This window comes from Triturus cristatus, chromosome 6 (genome assembly GCF_964204655.1).
Source record: "Triturus cristatus chromosome 6, aTriCri1.1, whole genome shotgun sequence".
Classification (NCBI taxonomy): Eukaryota; Metazoa; Chordata; class Amphibia; order Caudata; family Salamandridae; genus Triturus; species Triturus cristatus.
Window position 1 is genome coordinate 402,594,755 of NC_140589.1, and position 22,943 is coordinate 402,617,697.

At 42.2% G+C, this 22,943-nt stretch overlaps 1 protein-coding gene across 1 annotated transcript in view; it reads left to right on the forward strand.

Moving 5' to 3' along the window:
• DLGAP2 (DLG associated protein 2) overlaps positions 1-22,943 on the forward strand; it is a 1,278,043-nt gene that overhangs the window by 1,164,864 nt on the left and 90,236 nt on the right. Inside the window, exon 10 of the mRNA XM_085610808.1 lies at positions 2,644-2,735. Coding sequence (XP_085466934.1) covers positions 2,644-2,735 — 92 coding nt within the window. The remainder of the gene's footprint in view (positions 1-2,643; positions 2,736-22,943) is intronic.

The window sequence follows — 22,943 nt, forward strand, 5'->3', positions numbered from 1 at the left end:
TGTGGCACGAGCACAGGCAAAGAGAGTCCCTCATTTGCATAAGGGCACACCCCTATGCAAATGAGGGAATGCCCTCTGATGATAGCAATTGGCACTTTATGTGTGCCAGCGCTATCTGTATTAGAGAAGGGGAGGCAGAAGCGTCTGCGGCCCCTTCTGTAATACCAAGTGCACTGTGGCACAGAATACGGGCACAACGCCCATTGCGCCCCTGGGGCACTTCGTATAATACGGCCTCAGGTACCTCTGCTTTGCACTGACTTGTCCTATCCTGGTGCCTCAATATATAAGACACCTTCTGGCAAGTTATTGTTTGATTAGCAAGGGTTCGACAGAGGAGAAATATTTTTCAATTTTGCCAATGATTTTGAGTCTGCATGAGAAGGTAAACGAGCTGCTCTCTACATTGTTTTCAAATCAGACAGAATTTACCCTTTTATCTTCTCAATCATGGGTGCATTTGCCATCAATAATTATAGGGGAGAGCAGCCCTGGGTTCATCTCCCTCCCATTCCTAACTATTCACTCCATGGTTCAACTCTTAAACCAACTATGCTTACCTTTAGGTCTTGAATTGATTCACTCAATCACTGCATTTTTTACCTGGATAGTCGTATTTTTCTTCTGAAATCTTTTTAACAAAAGCTTGTACAGAGCCATTTTGGATCCAAATTCAATAACCTCATTTTCATTTCACAAGGATGGAACATATTTGGGTACAAACAGAGCCATCAGCAGAAATTAATTTGTTGCTGACATAAGACGATTATTGGGTATATCTTTGCTGTTTATACTCAGAAGCACTGCCTTTAACTCAGTAGTTTTCACACAAATTAAGGATGCTTGACCCATTAGCCCCTTTTCTCCACCCCAGCCCATATAATGATCTCATACATGGAAAGTAGAACTCACTGCTCATTTAGAACTTGGCTTAGTGGATTGGCTGGTGGTGACTGAGAGAACCCACTAGACTGACAGGCTTAGCCTAGTAGAGAGGAGAACCTCCTGTGTTGTCTTAGGTGTGTGTATGATGGAGGGGTCTACTCCCCACCAACCATATGATGATGTACTGTCCCACTTTAGTACAGCTAAAAACAACATAAGGATAGTGCTCAAAAATCTGATCTTCTCCACAAGGTAGCCCATAGCAAAAAAACTGTTTGCATTAGGCTCTGTAAACTGATTCGACCCATTACTACCACCATCAATAAAATGGACATCCTTCTCTCACTAGGTTTCACAGCAGTGTCCTCTCTCATTTAACTCAATCTATATGTTTAATTCTTTAGCAACTGATATTGCTCAACTCATTAACTGATTCTTGGTATGTAGAATTCAATAGGTCATTTTTTAAGCATCTGCGCTCCAATGACGGCGAGTGTATCTATGTTTTGTACCAAAGTACTGTTGCCACTAATCACTACCATACCATGTAACTTGGTTTTGCTCAATTGCTTTATTACCTTCGGGCTCTCGACACAGCTGAACCATCATAAATCAGAATTATGTTCATAGCCAAACTAGCTAGTGGGTGTAGGCCTAATGAAGTGGATAAAAGGACTGAAAGGGAAACATTGCAGGGATTGTTCAATCAAAATAAATTATTTCTTTTTGATTGCCTTTAAGAGAAAGAATGTTGTCTTGCATCTGAGATGGACAGTCCTCTCAGTCATGTGTACAAAAAGCTAAGAATCATAAACAGATTGTGCAGATTGTGTTATCTGAAAATTTCTGCCAATGGGTTGATTTATACATTTAGAATGATAGGAGAGAAGGGTGATCCCCCACCAATGGACAGCACTTGAGACGTGTGCTCTAGCCCATTTCCAACTGACAGTAAGTACAAGACAATGAATAAATTGTATGCCCATCAACCCATTTCATTAATTGCTTATTTGATGATCTGCTATGTTGAGGAATTAAATCTCTTCTGGATTGTTTTCATTAGGTTGGTTTCCTAGATCTGGCCTGCAGCTATCACTTACATGACTTTTTTCACAAAAGGTCAATGTATTTTTTAATTCATAGATTAATTAAACACAATTACAATATTAACAATATTACACTAATCAAAAAACAACAAAGGCTACCCAACTAACCTAGCAAACAGAAAAATTAACAATCCATCCATCGTTGTGAATAGATCATATTTGATCTTTTAGTGCACGGTTAAGGTGTTGATGATGGCTGTCAGATGTTTTCAGGAAATAGCATTTCACTATGTGTAGTCTGTGTTGGAGTACCTTAGATCCAGTCTCCAACAGTCCCCAAAGGTTTTGCATGATTTCCTGCCAGGAGAGATTCGTCCAGTTTTGGGAGGAGGGGGCAATGAAGATAGGCAGAGTGGATATTCTTGAAATCTCCTGAAGTCTGAAAGCTCTGGACTCTAGGGGAATAAACAGTTTCGGAATATTCTAGGTCCACTGCAATACCTTCTGCTTTACAGGATCTTTTCCATAACAATTATTTTTCAGTTTCGATGTTACATGCTTATCTGTTGCATTTTGATGAACCTCAATTGCATTTAAAATAAACCGATTGATCAATCATAACAATTATCTTTACTAATATTAAATGATTGAACAGATTTGTCTTGCCAAAATATAAAGTCTCCAGGTTGACAAAACATTTTCATCTGTTCAGTTCTAGGTAAAATCCGCAGTGCAGTGGGAAGCGGCCAGCTTCTTATGTCTCAGAAGTTCCAGCAGTTTTACTGGTTGTGTCAACAAAATTTGGTAAGTGAGGTTTCATTGCTAATTCTGAGTGGTACCATTAGATATTTATTGATGATAATAAATATTGTAAAAATATTCAAACATAAACTGTATCAAAGCAATGTATATGTTTGTTGTAAATAAGAAGCCAAAGTACAATTGTGAAGAGAACCCATAATGCATGACTGAGAAAAATAAGTATTTCTATTATTAACTGAAATATTCAACAACATTATGGGCCACAATCATATAAAATGTGTGAATCTAAACACATCATAGTGTTTAGACTATAATGGATGGAGATCGACTAATTTTATGAAATTCCCAGCATTCCACTGAGAAAGCCATGGAAAGCTACATATATTGTAGATCCTTGACAAGTACTGAAGACACGATGCATACATACCCCCGTAGAATGTTCATGTGGTAGAAATGGGAAGAATTGTTCCCCAATTCTTAAAATGTATTTAAACCTGACTTTTGCAGGCGTACCTTTCCAGAGTGGGACAAAACAGGCATAACTTGTGGAATTACCTACCAACCTAAATGTATTTGGGTGTTCAATCTTTTTTCTGAGCAACCGTCAAGGAATGTCCTTTACCTATACGTAACTGCAGATGTGAAGCACAGGGTAATCTACAAAGCTACTAGTGACCACAAGAGCATTGCCCAGTCTGTTGGTAGAATGTCCGCTGAGCCTGATTCTCTGAATTGTTATCAGAACATTTCTGTCCCACAGATTTTTATTTGTGCATGTGCATCTGCGTATGTAAGCACAAACATTGTGATTTAGGCAAAAGGTGGCAACATTTATAATGTTGAACTGCATCAATGCTTATTGCAGTTTTCATTTGACATCACCACAAATATAGTAGGTGCTTATTTTCAAAAACACTGTTCACAGGGTAGGCAAATGCTAAATATGTTAAGTATGCAACCAATCACGCTTCTTAATAACACAAGTCATTTTTCATAGATTACTTCTTAATACACTAAACACACTACATGTCTTCAATACGCTGTGGAAAATGCTACAGCCACAGTTTTAGTGCTGCAGTGTATTTTAATGAATATCAAGTATATGGTAAAATAAGATGTAGCAGAACCTCATCTCTTTCACCACAGTTGTCATAATGGAGCCATCAAGGAGCCTCTGTACTCCCAACTATTTTACTTCCTGTCATTCACCCCAGAGCTCTTTGGGTTGTGTCTGTTTTAGCTTCCAGCGTCTGCTTAAATATTTATTAATTCTGAACAGAAGGTCAAGAGTTGAGAAACTGAAGATCTAGGGCAATTAATATGTGTAGCTGCCTTGTTAAAGTGTCTGTTTAAAAATCTTCGATGTCTGTAATTTTAATAATAAGAACCAGAAAGAATTTAACAATGACTCTTAAACTAATGCTAGAGAATGATATCTGTAAAGGATATCAAGAAAACTATGTTTACATTATTATGTACTTTTCTGCTGCCTATCCAATTATATTCCAGTCCTGTGAGTTACTGTTAGTATTGCATTCTGTGCTCATCATCATCATCCAATTGGTCTCTGTTGCCCTAGATAAACCATATGCCAGGGTGAATTGTAATTGAAAAGGGGGGACATGAATGTTTGCGTTTTACATGTCATGGTAGTGACAACCCCCTAAATTTATTTTTTACTACTGTGAGGCCTACCTCTCCCATACAGTAACATTGGGTTGCCTTATTATATTTAATTAGTGCTAACTTTTGATTGTGAAAAGATAAACATTTTGTGTTTGGTGTCTGATAAATTGTAATGTAAAATCCTCTTTAATGGTAAAGCTGGATTTGAAGTTACAATTTTGAAAATACCACTTTCAGAAAGTTGGAATTGTCCTGCCATAACTATGTGATGCCTGGGTCACATGACTTAGTGTAGTTGCAGTTGGACTTCATTTTTTCTTCCCAGACAGCCTCACAATAGAATTATTATATGTTCTTGGATGGGCCGTCACTGGCAGGATGGGGGGGTGTGGATCTGGGCACAGCCCCACTTGCAAGTCAATACACATTGCCCTGCCTTCATACAAAATACTTTTCAGCTCTGCATTGTTCATGTAGCCAGCTTGGAGTGAGAGCAGGAGAGACAGGAAACCTCAAGCCCTTCAAAGAGAATTCTCTAGAAAGGTCTCCTTCTTCAAAGAAGGCACACCAGGAATAAAAGATATGACCCTCAGACCCACTCTTCAGTTCACCTTCTGGACATTAAGAAGGGACTGCTGCTGTAGCCTGCTGCATACTTCAGAAGACTTCTTTGCTGCACCTAGAAGGTTGTTTTGCTCCCTGAAGCCTTCCTTGACCACCTCAGAGGCCTGCCCTGCTTCTTGAGCCCTGTTCCACTTCTTGAACCCAAGACTACCACAGTGACTGCAAGTGCTAGTTGGCTGGCCTCCTGAGCAGAGCCTCAGGGACAGAGAAGGCTCCAACCATCTTGAACCAGCACCTGGACCCAGTCTGAGTGAATTCCAACCCTCAAAGTGGTGCCTCCATGGTCCTGGATTCTTGTGAATGGTGCTAAAGATCGCCAGATAGCCAAACTCGAATTCTTGGGACATAGAAATTTTTTACTAAAAACAGCTCTGAGAACTGAGTGGGAACCGGAACCAACCTGCTCCTCTGTCTGCCCAAGATGCTTCACCCGTTGGCCTGACTTCATTCCAACTCAAGCTACATTCTTCTACGCAGCAGCAAATCCTCTTTAGCGGTCCTTCGCAAAAGGAGTTTTCGGCATTTTGGAGCCCTCGTCGGCTACAGCCTCCAGCCTCGTACTGCTGGAGAATTTAAACTTCCAAAAAAGAGAAGTTGAATGTGGAAATCTTCACTGCAACTTTGTACCACAATTCCTGGATGATGATGCCTCCTCCTCGGACACCACCTGCAGCCTCGTCTTGCTGAACTTCTACCTTATCAGAACATTTTCCTTTAGATTTCTTCTAACTTCAAAGGTACGTGATGACCGAGCCTAATCCACTTTTTGTATCCAACTCGTGTTCCATTGCAGTCAGCCATATTTTTCAGCTTTGACCCGGTCTAACGCAACTAGATGTATGCAGTTGGCACTTTGATCTTTTATTAGCTAGCTTTTACCTTAAACTTTAAAAAATTCATAACCCCAGTTCCACTGATTGACTTTTTGTCAATTTGGTGTCAAATAATTTATTAAAATTTACTCTATTTATATATATTGGTGTGGGCCTTTTCTTGTTTTGTGTTTTGATGTTATTACTGTTTGGGTGCTGCATAAATACTTTAAACATTGCCTCAAAGTTAAGCCTGACTATTGGATGGTGCCCTCAATCATGTTCTCAATGCATACCCCTGTTCAACTGTGTCATAGCAGGAAAATGAATTACCAATATTGAATGTCATCTGATGCCTGCATTCATTGGTTTCATGTGCTCTAGTGTTTAAAGCATGCCTATTAGCTGGATCTACAAAGTTATATCTAAATTGGACACCTTTGCCTTGAGGTCCCACAAATTGCGTCCCAGCTTTTCAAGGTTACTGGAGCAGCTTTTCCGAGTCACATCTAATGCTCCCAAGACCCCAGAGACAGCACTTTGGGGCCAGGACTCACTCTAACAGAGGTCAACAGCAAGGTCCAGGCTAGGTCAAGTGGATAAGGTCAACTGGTCACTTCAGCAAACAGACCTCTTGCAACTTCTTTTGTTCCAGTAGCTACATCGGAAATCAGCCTTGGAGTCCAATTCTTTGTCTGGAGTACAAAGACGAAGCAAGTCCAGTCCTTTAGGACTCCTGCAGGGCTCTTCTCAGCTCACAGATAACAAGTCCAGTTCTCTTCTGATCTTCTGCATGTCGAGAAAGTGTTCTGAGGAGGGCACCTTGTGGTTCTACATTTATGGTTGGCGCGAGCTACTGGGTGGGCAGTGACTCCTTGCTCTCCCCCCCCCCCCCCCAAGCAATGGGGGTAAAATTTCTCATGGGCAACCCTACCCACTTTTTCAGCAGTTCCTGTTTGCTCTAGTACAAACAATCCCACACTCCTAAAATCCAAGATGGGGAAACATTTCCTCCCTTGTACAGAGTCTGTGTGTCCACCTATCAGTGCGGCCAATAAAGTGAGTAGTCTCCTTCTTTGTGGTCAATCAAAACTGGTTTGGGGGTAGCATCCCTCCCATTGAAGCCTTTCTGGCTGAGGGAGCAAAAGTTTGCCTTTTCCAGGTTTCACTTTACATGTATTTGTGAAAGAGCAGGCTCTTCACAAGTTATTGAGGTCCCTGGGTCCTGATTGGTCTTCTTGCAAGTGGGAAAAAAAACACCTCACAAAGCCATTGTTACTGTTATGGGAACAGTTCTCAAGCCTCATTAAGGTCAAGTACTGAAAGGGTAACTACTAGCAGGCTAGTGCAAATTAGCCTCTAGAAGGCAGATAAAAAGGAACATTCTAAATGTTATTTTTCCAAAATATTTATAAAAAATATAACTTTATCTTTAGATTGGATTTTTCATAAATATTACATTTAGTGGTTGATCTGGTTTTCTAGCTTGTTCCCAACTCAAGATAGCAGAATTAATATTCAATCTGTACTCTAGTTTTCCTCATAGGGCTTTGTCATTGTAGGTACATGTTAACATTAGGAGCCTGATTTCGATTTTGGTGGGATTCCTGTCATCCCTCCATGGCGGCATTCACAAGTGCTCCATCGAGCTGATGGAGTCCCACCGGCCGTATCTAGATGTGGGCTGGTTGAACCCATGCACGCATCAATGGACTGCCTACCGTCGCTTAAGTGGCGCACCTCCGTCGACATGGTGGACTCCCCTTCTGAATAACAGTACTCCGTCGCCACCAAACCGGTGGGTTTGCACCGAGCCTATTTAGATTCCTCCTTTGTGCTAGCATTATCCTAGCGGCGGATTCCTGATGGAGTGAGTCCCTGGTGGAGTGGAGGCTGGTAAGTACTACTTATTGATGTGCACTACACATATATGTTTGCGTTCATTTTACAATGATAAGTTGCAATATGAACACCACTGCATTACACATACAAAACAAATTGTACGTAAGAGCAATGTAAAAATACACGAGGTCCAAGCAAATGTTAATGCACGATTCATAGTAAAACAAGTGAAACAGAAACTTACTTTAGATCCCAGCTACAACGAAGTTGATTAGCGTTGTGGTCAAGTTGTAGCAGCAGAGAAAGGAACTGGACAATTGGATACAAGACAGAAACGGAAGTTGAAAGCAAAAATATTTATGTTTCTAACTTATTTCCAATGATTCAGCCAACTCAAGGATGGAGGTGTACCTGCCACAGCTTCCTCGGCAGAGAGGCACATCATGATTGGCCCGAGGGTAATGTTGGCTGGACTCCCTTCAACTGCTACTTTTGCCTATGATGTCACTGATGTGGGAGGAAAATTCTGGAAGGGAGACGGCAGCACTTGGATGAACCATCATCCATAGACCTGCCAACAACTAAATAGAGTGGGCGAACCACCGAGTAAGCGGATGGTGAAACCGTCACAAAAGTGACGACGGGACCAGATCTGCTAAGATCTAAATCAGGCCCTAACTTTCTACTTGTCCCACATTACATTCCATGCACACTACATTGTGGGTTAGAAGGCATACATGGGTTGATGTTTTATTATTTAAAATGGAGGATTTCCCTGTCAAAATAAATTATTTTAACAGGTCGAACTGGAATTTAAACTGCGGCATTCATGCTTCACTGTTACACTGTAACCCATGTTTTCCGTGACAAACTAGTGAACGGCATGATGGGTGCTGCAGTCAACAGGTGACATTTAATTTTGCATTATAGCCTTATAGGAAAGTTAAATAAGTTGAAAGTTAAATTAGGAGTTAGCTAGTTTTACCAAATTTTACAGATCAGAGAACATGCAATGGGACTGGATTATCAATGTCACAGTGCACAGAGTCAATAAATCAGCAACACCAGTCCAAGACAAATGGTGACCCAGCCAAAAAGGGAACTTTCCCACATGGTCCATTTGAACATCATGAGTGCTTCAAAACATGTGGTTGAAATGCCGAAAATGCAGATTGTGAAACACTACCTGTTGGTGTACGTGTTTTGGAAGGAGTCAGGGAGCAACAGATGCAATCCAGTAAGTAGTTGTACGCATGCTAACATGGCATACGTCATAACTGATAGCGGCTAAATGCACTGTGTAATATTGCCAATGAAATATGATTGTACTGTTTAACCTGTAGCTTTGCTTATTGATGTCCTCTGGTTGCCCAAACAATGCGACCCTCACTTTATATATTCTTTCTATTTGCTGTATTCTCCTGGGTTTATGTGTTGACAATGCAGCACACGTTGTCTCTGATGATATGTTACTGGCTGCATTCTAGTCTTTGCAGTCTGTTGGGGGAGAAGGGCTAGTTGAGTATAGCCTTTATATGGAATTTTTGCCAACTTCTTTCGCCTATCTTTGGTGCTCCACAGATTTCCCACTGAAACACACTTTTGCTAAATTGTGATGTATAGCATGGCATTGGTTCATTTATTTTATTTGCCATCTATAGCATTCCAAACGGAAATGTTTTATATTGTAATGCTGGAGATACAAAGACCAGTGACTGGGGTGTGGATGAGGTAGGATAGGCAAAGGCAAGTGCAAGTTCGGAGTGAACTTTGTATGTGTGGTTAGTTAAAACATTTTAAAAAGGAGCAATAGATTCGAATTAACCCGACCCTGAAAGCATAAGCTAAAAAAGTGTTTAGACGCAAGGAGATCGCCATATGAACGATCGAATTAGCAAAGACCTTTCAAATCTCACCTAGAATGAAAACAATGTATTGTCACAACCATACCTGTTTCTCATGCTTGCAAGAATAATTTTAAGAATACTGCTTTTAGATTGTCACCTTTGATGCAAAGTACATCTACATTGAGACAGGAGTTCAGGCCTAACTTAGTTAGCCCCACCCTGCATTCCTCGTCCAGAGCCAGACAAACACATACACCTTGTGCTAAGGATTTTTTTAAATAATTGCAGAGCCATCAAACCTGCGAAACCGGCAGATTTCAAGCCCTCTCTGAATTCACCAAGTGGAAGAGATGAGGTCTCAGACTTGTCAATTTACATTTCACTGTGGCATAAGTAAAAGGCTTGGCCAGAGCTGTAAGAGTCACCATGTAGCCAAGTAAGATTGTTCAGTATCAAATGCAAATAATAATAAACTTCAAAAGATGTTAATGTATCACCAGTTGACCACTTCTGCCTTCAATACAGAGCAGATTGGTCACAGTGGCGTGCAGCTGTTAGAATTCCTAGGACCGAAGAGCTCCCTTCAAATACACCAGCCATGGAAGCATGCCTAAACATACCTTTTTTGAAAAATGAATTTATTAAGAATTTAAAACGCCTGAACATACCTTTTTTGAAAAATGAATTTATTAAGAATTTAAAACGCCTGAACATACCTTTTTTGAAAAATGAATTTATTAAGAATTTAAAACGCCTGAACATCCCTAATGGTGAAATGCATCTAACATACAGATGTGAAAAGTACATATTTAGCAGGGAGCAGCAGAGTAATTACACTCTTCTTTCAAGTTGCAGAAAGTGAATTTTCGCCGCGGTCTACAGTTCTTGAGGGGAATCAGAGCAGGAATGTCAAGTGAGGGAGTTTGAATGAAAATTCTGATGTTGCACAGGAGGCGTGGGTGTGACCACAAGGCTGCTTCGGGAAATATTAACTGTTATAATAAGGCTGCCTGAAAGTGCTAGATGCTCGGGAGCCATTCCATTTCTCCACTGGGCTGTGATATAGTACTGAGAGGATGCCATGATATGAAGGGGGTCAGGGTAGTGCCACGGAAAGGAATAATTATTTTTGGTTGCCAGCTCTTGCTTGCAGTTGGAACACATCTGGGGGTGCTACGCAAACAATGATAAAGACCTGGGCAGTCAAACAGACAGTTTTCAGAGCATTTTGCGGCATGTTCAATAACCGGCCCAGCAAGCATTGCTTCTCGCCCAAATGAAAGCGAAAAAGAAGCAGAGATCCCCCGGGGGGCAAAGGCAATCCGTGAAAACGAGGCATGAGCAGCGAACAAAACAGGTGTGACACTGAGAGTCACAGATCCATATCAAGCCTGCTCCTGGCTCAGCTGCACAGGCAGGTCCGAGCCCCCCTGAGAATAGACCGAGCCTATAATGAATATAAAGCTGTGCATTTCACCAGCTGCTCTGTGGGAGAGCAGGCGCCGTGTTGTACACAGTAACACAAACTGGCAAACCTGCAAACACCGGCATGGAGCGTCATTTCACAGCTTTACGGACGTCCTTCTGCGCATGCACTTGAGTGACTTCTCAAATTAATGACTATACAGACAGACAAAAACCCTCTTGTCTGCATTATCCAGTCTAGTTCATCGTCACTCAGATATAAGGTAAATATCGCCTCAACAATATCAAAACCGCACGTGCGCTCAGAAATGCTCATGTACACAAAAAAGAATTTGAAGCAATGAAAAATGATATTTGAAGCAATGATATATATTCGCCAATTCACCCATTGCGTACATTTGAAGCAGCACACACGATAAAAATGCGAATGCGGAGTCTGCCAATTCAAGTGCGTCACACACCTTGTACTTTGTACACTTCCATTCGTCTTCATGCACCACAGAGGTAAATTCGGTGGCTATGATATTACATGTATCAATTTGTTGTGCAATGTCATGCAAACCTAAATCTCTAACCATGTACCTACAACTAGGACACCCAAATCTTTTCATACCTGAATAGTTGCTGCTATTTTAATAACTTCTATAAATGGTATCTTTGTAGCTTCCTACTAGGTTCCCATGAGCACTGTTATCTGCATGTCTGTGTTGATAACACCCAGTACTTGAAGACATGTTGGGTTGTGTTTGTCAGTGGCTACCGCAGCAGAATGAACAGTGATGCACAATTTCATATGCACAAAGCTTCTTCTAGTGATTTCGTGACCAATTATTCAAGTTTTACTAAACGTTCTAAAAATGCTAATTCTAATGCTATACAAGTTCGATTCCCACTGTGGAAATTGCTCTCTCTTGAATATAACTGCCCTTGTATCTCAAGTCAGTTGAAGAGTCTAAAATCGTCTCCCATCTTCTAACAACAGACTGTGAAATTATGGTTGTCTAATGTATGTTGAGTGACTACAGAAATCATATTGGAATTTGGGTATACCAGTAGTCCATGATGCAGTAATGTGCCACAGGATTTTAAAAACAAGTATTGGCAAAGCCAGTAAGTCTAATTTATAACTGAAGGTGCCTCTTCAGTCACTAGCACGTTTAGGGATTCAGAACCTCACCATACATGCAGTTTGTCACTCAGTCTTGCACTCACGCATCATCAGTTTACTGATTCATTATTGCATTTACTCACTTATCCACCCCCAAAACTAACACAAGCATTCACCAAATATATGGACAGTAATTTAAAGGAATAAAAGTAGGACACAGAAAAAATGCCTCTGCCTAAATAAGGTGAATATATACTTTCAATAAAAAGTAGAAAATAAGCAGAGCAGCATTCTTCAATCTTTCCATGGTGTTGCATGTACAGTGACGTAGCAAGGCGGGATCATACGACTATGTAGGGTGGCTGAAAGAAAGCAGATAGTGGCCCACGAAAACACACAGGGCCAGATTTATCATAGTGCACTCAAGTCAGATTTAACAAGCAACACAAGTCCACAAAGAGATAGGCTACGCAAGATAGGAGTTCCCTCCTGTTGTTTTTGAATATATAATCACTTGCCCATTCATCCAAACATGCATTCATTCATTCATATATACCCTGAATCAACCATCCATGTATCCAGGCAATCGTCCTTCCATTCATCTACCCTTGCATCTGCCCTTTGACTCATTTTCCTACTCACCCACTCACAAATATGCACAACCACACACAGTCATCAATCAATGACGTAAAACTTATATTAAAATACATCTTAATACACACAGCAATTTTAGCCACCACTTGACAAGGGGGTAACAAATATTGACAATACCAATAAAGCTTGTGAAAGTGTTTAATAAAAGAGGGGAGAGTTTCTATGCACTTTTTTATGGACTTGTCTGGGTGGACCAGTCACAGAATGCAGAGGTAAGTGGGAGAGTGGGTTAGAAGATGAGTATGAGTTTGAATGCTTCATATGGCAGATGTGGGTAAGTGGGTGAAGGTAAGTGGCCACATGCATAAGTGTAAAACATTCAACACTTACAAAGAAATATATTCTAAATTAACAACCATATGTCTCACCATGTGTCACACTGAAATGGGAAATCATCTAAAATTCTACTGTATGAGCATCAGAAAGGCCCCTGCTTTATTTATGTTGAAGTGAAGGACTTTTCTGGGCTTGAGAACCCCAATCTAGGTCTGAACTCCTTCTAAAGGTACACATGTTGCTTAGTACAGTGACACATTCTTAGATTGAATGGACATTGAGAGATTGAGCAAAGTTAGTGGCCAAGTATGATCAAACACCTACATTGATGGGAGAAATGCTTGTAAATAGCTTACACCCCTAGCAGTCACTCTAGGTGACATACCAACCCATTGTTTTCACCCAGTGTGCCACTTTATACAGAGGCCACAGTAACCAAACCTGTATTGACCCTGCTCCTCATGGGAACAGTACATCCCAAACTGCCAGGTAAGACCTCCTACAGGAAGTACCACAGCAACACCCCAAACAGGTTTTAGCCTTTTTAGGCCTCATCAGTGAGGTATTGTTTGAATCCTGTTGCACAGGGAGCAAGGGACTCACCTCTTGGGATACCCATGGCTAGTTAAGGAGTTACATCAAACACTGATTTGCATTAGGTGGAGTCTCAATCTCCATCCTGCTTCTGCATCTCACACCTCAGAGAGGACTGAATATATGATTATGCAATGTCCAGTTTAGCAGCGAGTATAGGCAGGGGATCTAAGCACCAAAATATAGCAAATTGTATATTGTTTTGCTGCCTGAAACTATTGAATAACTAGTTTCAGTAGCTTTGTTCATGACCTCGTACCAATAAAACAATAGGATGGACACAATGTTCTTATCCACACCTGAACAAAAGGGTGTTATCAGATGCACATTAGTGGAGTTTGTCAGCATACTTCTTGTTTAATCCCGATGTAACCTGACCTAAAAACACTCTTGTGTAGAGAAAGGTAGGGGAAGGTGGTAGATGTAAGAGAGGACGAGGAGATCCACGGAGCACAAGAAACAAGAGGGCACTGGGAATATTGGTGCACAGGGGTCTGCTATTTTGAAGATGCTCTATAATCACAAAATATATTGAAAATTTTCAAAATCATATTCGATACCCATGGTTCAAAATTCAAGGCTACTGTCTTCTTGGAGCAGGCAGGTTTTTAGATTGGGGATGTTCCCTGCATTGGACACTAGTACCCTGGTGTTTTTTGGTCCTGGCTTCAAGCTAATATAGCATATGTACAGATGCCTGTCTCTGGTAATGTGAGCTCTAGGACTTGTCCTGTGACCGGCAGGAGTGCACCGAGTGTGCCCTTATAGTAGGCAGTGGACTACTGTCCCTGCCCTGGGTACATCAATTAAAGTTGTGGTAGCAGTATAACATGTTTTGTGAAATCTTAGTGTGACCCAACCTTTTTCCTCTGTATCAGTGAAAGGTTAATTTACTCATACCTTTCATATAAGGTTCCACTCTTATGTGAAACCTAGTACCTTGCAGTAATATCCTGTGTGTGTGTTAAATGTGTGCAATGTGCTGTACAAATATAGTACATGCATGTGTGATGTGTGAATCTGAGTACTGGGTGAACTTGGATTCCCCTGTTTATAGCATGCCACACAATGGAGTCTGATGACTGCTTTCCCAGACAGTGGAAGTATATTACCTGCATTTCTGTTGCTGGATGGTAGGGACCCAGACACGTGAAGAGGATGGAAAAGGATGGATACAGGGCTACATTTAGAAATTCCATGAAAGCATTGTTAGCAAAGGGCTCCTAATTAGCTCTTTCTAAGTATTGCCATTTGGTGCATGGTAAGAGTGAGGGGTAGTACTGCGGTTTCTGTTGTTTAAGGTGATGAAGTTTCTAGGCAGGACCTGCCCTTTTGTCTGACTCTGGTTCTTTCAGGAAGTTGATGGCAGTCAGTTTCATCAAACTTGCACTTTATTGAGCCATTGATTTGGATGATCCTGCCGAGCTGTGTCTGGAGAAAGCCTGGAAATGAAAAAGAACCAATCCTAACCTGTCTGAAACCTCAGACAGTGTGTATAAAAGTGGGATCCAAAAGAATCCACATGGTTCTTTATGAACAAGGAAGGGAGTGCACCACACAGTAATTATAGAGTTGCTGTGCAGCCCACCTGGTGTCTTCCTCGCAGTCATTTCTTCCAAAGGAGAGATCAACCGAAGTCTAAACATTCTGCTGAAGGATCTGAGGCTCTGCCTAGATTCTAGAAGCCTACTTACCTACCTGCGGAGAGAGGGAAGGAGTGTGCCTGGTCAAGCAGAAGAGAGACTGTCCAGGAAAAGAAGACCATATACTCCTGGTGAGAGGAAAGTAGGCTCCCCTAGAGAGAAAAGCTGAGAGTGACCCATGTTGTGGGTGTTCTCTTTGCTCTTTATGCAGTTCATGTGGTGATCTGCACTAAGACTTTAAAAGCGTGTCATCATGTTCACTGGCAGCCACTGTGGACCTGCAAGTTGATAAAGCCTCTGCCAACACCAGGCAAGGGAAACTGCTGTGGTTCAGCTGAACGATCTAAGAAGGTTTTAGACCTATCATCCTTAGGGTGGCCTTCCCCCAACTTTTTCCCTTTTGTCTCCCACCTTTTGCTGTAGTTTTTTGTTGGGGTTTGGACTCTGAGCACTTTACCACTGTTAACCGGTGCTAAAGTACATGTGCTTCTCCCCTAAAACATGGTGACATTGGTATATACCCGATTGGCATATTTAGTTTAGTAATTCCCTTGTAAAGTGGTATACCATTTTTTGCAGGGCCTGGAATCTAAATGCTACTAGTGGGCCTGCAGCAGTGGTTATGCCACCCACAAACGTAGCCTTTCAAACCTGTCTCATGACTGCCATTGCAAGGCCTGTGTGTGCAGTTTAATGCCACCTCGACTTGGCATTTAAAACATTTTGCCAAGCCTTAAACCCGCCTAAGGTAGGCCCTAAGTGACCTGTGTAACTAAAAGGTAGGACACATCCATTTAAGTTTTACATGTCCTGGCAGTGACAAATAGCTAAATTAGTTTTTCACTGCTGTGAGGCCTACTCCTTCTATAGGCCAACATTGGGAATTCCCTTATATACTTATAAGTGGTAATTCCTGAGCAGAGACGAATAGCTTTATCATGTTTGGTACAGTTGGAAGAGTAATGAGAAACCCTCTTTAATGGTGAAGTTGAATTTAACACTGTTATTTTAGAAATGTCACTTTTAGAAAGAGGACGTTTCTCTGCTCTTTAATTTTTCTTTTTTCTTTTACTGGCTTAGCTGCATACCCTAGCCAACCAGAAACCCAATTTCTAACTGAAGGCCACTGCTGAAGATGTTATACATCTACTGATTCAGCCTGGAGGACACCACTGTCTTCCTTGGGTTCCTGTCTGCATTCAGCTGGATGGGCTGCAATTGCTGAAAACATCAGGGGCTCAGTGATTCCTGTTGTAAAAAAAACCTGCTGCCAAGGCCCCTGCAGTTCAGGGATGCCATTGCGTAGTATGCAAACCTGGACTGCACCCACCACAACACACAATCTGCAACATCCTTGAAAAGGTAGAGTGTGGCGTAGCCTGCGTTAAGAACAAAGGGTTGCACACATGCTGACGAATCATGTGCTAGGACTTAAGGCTCTTTCCTCTGCCCATACCGTGGGCGAGAACTTTTGAACATAGTTGTTCATCTGATCAGTGGGGGTAAAAGTAAAGTAATCTGCACCGGTACGTCATGCATTCCAATCTTGCAGTCCAGTAGATAATATAACTGTAAGAGTACCGGAGCAGGAGAGAACACTAAAGGAGAGAGTTGTGGCATTCACTGCAGATCGTAACCAGGATTTTGACCTTGGATTTGCTATTCCAGTTTAATTGTATAGTACTTACTTCTGCTGTGTGATTAAAGTACTTTCCTTTTACATAAAAGATAAGCAGTGGGCTGGCCATTAAGTTATTGGGTCTGTTGGTTGACTCTAGAATTCATTGATGCAAGGACAACCCAGGAGGCACACGGTGCCAGAGTGTACCTCAAATGCTGCTGCATGGTCAAGTGAAAAGTGGCATGCCTGCTGTACTGCAGACAATCACAGTATGCTGAAGTTGCATTGTTCACTCAAGCCTCACTGCCGTGCAGCACACATCAGCTCTCAACCCCTTACAAAGTTTAAATGTGTCAGCCAGGGTGGTGGTGGTGCTGCTGGTGGTGCTGGTGGAGATGGGCTTCTTTGCTTCTCCCTTTGAGAATGTGGAATGAGATGTACACAGACAATTTATGCTTTATGTGTTGATCCAATAGGTGACTGACACTGGCAGCACAGCCCATGGCTGAAGAGGACTGCCTCATTTCCTCTCTCTCTCTCTCTCTCTCTCTCTCTCTCTCTCTCTCCCTCCCTCTCTCTCTCTGTCTGTGCTCTCCTGTGTGCTGAAGCAACACAGGAATTGCAGTTCAACAAAGCAATGAGTGAAAGACGCCTGGCAGGCAGGTGATGCAGTCAGACCAGACCTAAAAGGTAGTGAAGCCCTTTTATGCAATGTCCCTATTAAAGGGGAAATGCAGTGATGTAAATTAGGAAGCATAGCTCACCTCAATAAACCTAAAACCTTTAGTTTCGATTCGTTTAGCTCGATTCCAGTGCTTTGGTAGAATGTCATGGGATTGCCACATGTGCATGTAAGTGACCCTTTGGGCCAGCAAAAATATGGATTCGTTAATGATACAAGTTAGTTGGTGCCAAGATTGGACGGGCACAGCTGGTCTATTCATCTGGTGCATTATCTGCTTGCAAATCAACACCGGTGATTGACATATTAAAGGGTACTTCTTATACACAGGCGTAATTGGCTTTAAAACACTCCAATCAGACAGCAGAAGGTCAATTATTTGTAAGGCGTATAATTTACGGTCAAGTTAGAATATGTTTTTGTGAAATCTTCCTGAACAGTTGAGCGGTTTGTGAGAAAAGGGCCAGTGCTGTGGGTGTCTGAAAACCATGCCTCTTTGGTGGCATTCGAGTATGTTGCAGCTACGAAAGCAAATAGTAGAAATGTATTGTTAATGCTCAATAAATAACCTTCAGGTGCATAAACTGTGAATTGTGCTTATGACTTTTTGTCATATACGACCTTCGAGTCGTCATGGAAACTGAAGTGTGCATCGGGCTGAGCTAGTAAAGGAATGTGTGGACACTTATAGTAAATAATGAGTGCACGACAACACTTGATAGTCTCATATTTCAGGATATTCTAAAATGTTGAATCTCAGAATTGATTTTTTACATTAAAATAAGGTTTTTCAAATAGTGCTGTTTATTCCAAACCGGTTATCAGAATATGTGCAATGTTATCAATTTATACTAAACGTACTGTGAAGCATGTCAGTTCCCTGCACACAAGGTAAACAGGGACAGAATCAAGAAAAACTTTTAATAAAGTAACCAAAAGTTGCTGTGTTAAATTGACACTAGAGCATTATAACCTCCTTGCACTTCGATTTGGTGCTGTTTCATCTGCCACACCCATACCTATCAAGTTACTTACGTTTGGAAGGTGTCAACTTCATTGGCCCCATAGTCACTACCCAAAGAAGAATGGCTCTCTTAGAGTTCAGCATCAAACCTTTCCTCACTCTAATAAAAAGCTTCACCTCCACAGACATCAATGGACTGACCCTCCAAACCTACTAAATCTCACCCTCCTTTGAGATGCATAAGAGTGAGAGGTATGGCCAAACCACCAATGTAGTATAATCTCTGTAAAACAAAGGGCATCGTCTAGTGGGAAAAACAACGGCACATTTGTGCATTCTCACTATCTCTCTCCTGTTATGCCCATTAATAGAGAGAAACTGTGCCTCGTTAGTAATAAGTGTAACAAGGAGGAGACAAGAGAAAGTAATGGACATTGTCAAATGTCATCTAGGTATTATTGTCAATGGGTGCTTAGGACTCAGTCCCGGCTGCTGTATATTCTACGTGTTGGGGCAGTGCAGGGGCAGCGCGGGGAAAGTAAACAAATAAATATATACTTTCGTATGCTCTCGCGCTGTGCCTTGCTGCTCCTCTGCTCCCGGCCCTGCACCAAGCGATACCTGCGCTTCTCTCATGCTATTACTCCCAGCATGAGAGAAGCGCTGGCCAGTTCCATGCTCCAGCAGGAACTGGGAGCCGGTGCTCCTGAGCCCGGCAGATATCTCCAAGGAATAGCCTGGAGATATCCAAGTGCGCACATCGGTTTGGCTGAACTTGGACGGCCGGCCAAACTGACATGCGCATTTTTGGTGCCCACGAATCCTCCTCCCCCTGCTGGTGGCGCTGTGACCTGGCCCTGCCCCAGACTGGGCAGACTCAGCAAACTCGGCCGAGTCAATGACAAATAAAATGATAATAAAAGTGTTTTATTATCATTTTATTTTTTATTTTCTGCCTTTAAGCAGTGGGCTGCGCCCCTGTTAGGACCATTGCTTACAAAGCGACCTGGGTGATTTTAGTTATTGTAAGAGTATAATATTTTTCATTTTACCTAATTGTGTTATGATTATTTTACATTTTGTAATATATGGCTTTTACCTGAGATACTGAAAAACAGATTGATTGAAAGAATGATTGACTGACTTGTCAATGTTCATGGGTCAGACTGGTATTTTGCAGTGGCCATCTCCAAAGCTTAGCAGTTTTCCCTGTACTCGCAGAACTTAGCAGTGTGCCTGTAGTGTTATTGCTCTACCTACCGAACGATTCCAAGCTCAAGCCTCGTTGCAGGTCCAGCATCAGTTTAATATACTTTATTTAACTCAAGACAGGACCACTGGAATTAGGTGACAGAGGAGGATTAAATTATGTGGCAGTGATGAAAAATTGTGTGTCAAAATAGGTAAATTGTGCGGCATAATGCGGCACATTCACAAAGTAGATCTCTTGCATGCCCTGTACACTATGAACACGAGCTGTGCATTAAAGCCTGTGAGGAGTCAGGATTTGTTAACAAGGTGGCCAGGAGGGAAGATCCGCAGCGGGCGAGGACTCCTGCATAATGAAACTTTAGAAACACGTTTGTTTTTTACAGACCCTTGTAATCAGGAACGCGCACAGGCTTAAGTGTTCCAAGAAAGGAACAACTCTACCAGAAGAGCTTCTAAGGCCAGACATCTACTTACACTTTCTCGGCAACTATTGTAAGTTTATCTGGGTAACTCATAATCTACCCACAGAGCATTCGCACATCTGATAAAATGTATCGCTTTGTTCATATCTCGAGAAATATTTGGTAAGTAATGGTGCCCTATAGAAGACGCACTGCACTGTTCAGAACGAGAACACAAATGTAACCGAATAACAAGGAACGTGTGTATTTATAGAAGAACACTGTCCTCTAGTGGTGCGTACAGCGAACGACCAGTCGAACAGTAATGTAGGGAATAAATGTGTACAGGTAACCTGCAGTGTCTGCACAGCCATTTGGGCAGAAGTCTGAGAAAGCAGTACAAAGTGGTTCTCGTGGTACGGTAGTACTGAGAAGATAGTCACAGATTTCCCTCGTACCTCTACGAGATGTGTGCAGGCCCTCTGTTGTTATATTTATGAAAGATTTGGCAGGGTCAAGGGCGATTCAGCCATTACCTCATGTTCTTAGGAGGGTGCGTGCATCCTCGCCGAAGTGACCAGTCTGTGTATTAGAGGTAGGCATGCAGACAGAATATTTATGGGAACAGCCAAGCCAGAGAGAATCAAGGCCCAGGATATGGCTTAGCTATTTCAGCCAAAACAAAAGCAGAGCCAGCAATACAATGATCGTGCGCTTGCTCTCACTGACCAGAGCGGCGACGGGGCAGTCTGGAAGGCGTGCACCAGGGGCCCACAGAGGCAGAGTGGCTCATTGCTGTCTATGGGCATGCTGTGACAGGCAGGTGCCCCTGATAGGCTGGGAGTGCAGGCAGTCACAGCCACGCCCATATCGCACTGCTGATTCTGCCCCACTACTTCCATGGCCTTTCTTTCATCCCCCTACCTTATCTCCTCCCTCATTTCTTCCCTATGCCATAGTGCTCTCCTGTCACTCTCTCACGTGTCTCACCAGACTGTCACCTGCATTCATCTTATGCCCTGTCTATCCCTAACCACTATCCAGTTTCCTCTACCCTATCTCTCTTCCTCATCCCTGTCCGAGCTCTTCTTCTCCAAATACTCTTCCCTTCTTTCAATCGTGCAATGTACTGGCAAATTATATTTTGTTTAGTTATTTTTGTAATTGTATATAGCACTGACATATTCAACGTGCATCAGAGAACTTTACAAGAGCACAGGTACCAATAATCATTGCAATAAGATGTTTAGATACAGCACAGGAAAACAGACAGACGGACATTCGAGAGAGTGTGGGAGATCACAGATTTAGTTTGTGTCTTTCAAAGAGAAGAGCCTCAAATTCCTTTTCAAAGGTAGCATGGCATGAGGTTATACAGAGGGTGGGAGAAATGGAGTTCCTGAGAATGATTGGTGCATGCATTGTTCTCGATTGAAGGTGGAAGGAAAAGGGATTCTGTGTCTTTTGTACCCTGTTTTGTGCCTGACATTTTCATCTTTCCTATTAGGTAGATAGGCAAAGAGGAGAGCAGGGGCTTGTGTGTAGTGTACACAGTTTGAAAATGGGCTTTTGCCTCAATAGGGAGCCATTGAAGAAATAGCAGGATAGATGAGGTGTGGTCAGATTTCTTGTGTTGAGTAACATAGCAGGCCGCAGCATGTAGAATTGTTCGGAGTGGAGATAAGTGTGCTTTGGGGATACCTGAGAGGAGTGAGTTTCCCATAGTCTAGCCTGGAAAGAACCAACGCCTGAACAACTAACTTTAAGTCATGTTCAGGAATGAGCTGTGTGATCCCCCAAAAAGCCTAAGTGGAACTGGGCACCCCTGGCCGGATTTGACTCTTGATATTGGGACGATTGTCAAGGAAGAAGCTAAGCAACTGAACAATGGTGCATTGGCACTCCGGGCAGGGAGGGGTTCCTTCCATTCTTGTACTTGTAGGTTGGATTTCTCCTTAGATATGAGAAGGAACTCTGTTTTTGTAGGGCTGAGTGCACGGTGATGAGTTGACATCCATGTCTGAATTTTTGCCAAGGTGTTGGAGAGAAGGATAATGTCACGGGGATGAGACCTTAAGGTAGATCCAGGGAGTGGCAGCAGACAGGTGACATAGGATCCCAGGGTTCCTATGGGTCTCTCCAAGTAGCTCAAGACAGAGGTTAAATAGGGTTGGAAGAAGGATAACGCCCTGAGAAGCCCCTTGTTGCAGGCTGACTGGAAAGCATGGGTGGGCCCTCTGCAGGAGAGCGCTTCGAAGCAGTGACCGCATTGGCAGAGCCTGGCTGCTGAAAGGATTAGATGAGGATTGCGCTTTGGACTGCTTGTGCTTACAGTTTGGCTCTGTTCCTTTTCGGCTTGAGGGAAGCAAGGCCACTAGCATGCATCCGACTTGAGCATTCAGGTGCTCGCCCACCTTAACTCTTGTCAGAATCATTTGATATCTCATATCAGATGTCAACAGTCACAGACTGAACATTTGATAACAGAAGAGACATAGGCAAAAGTAATCTATTTTTCAAAATATAGATTGTCACATTCTGTGAATTTAGTGGGCGAGTTGGCGGACCAGTGAAACACAAGGGATTTCCATGTGAAATTAGTACCATCTTCATGAATGTATTCTGTTCCCGCTTCACGTGAACATGTGGAGAGTTGAATTCAGTGATGGTTCCTGTTTCAGGACATTGGTGCTGAACTTTATGGCGTCACTGATGGGAGCGTCGGTGAATTTACTACAAGAACGATGGAAATGTTCGGGTGAGAGATCGCTCACCGGTGTGGCTATTACAGTTTTTAGATATGTTTTCCATTTAAAGTATTGGAAAATTTTATGTAATGTTAATTAGTGTAGTGATATGCCACAGTTTTTGTTTCCCTACATATGGGTTGGACGTTTATTGTCGGGGTGGTTATCACAG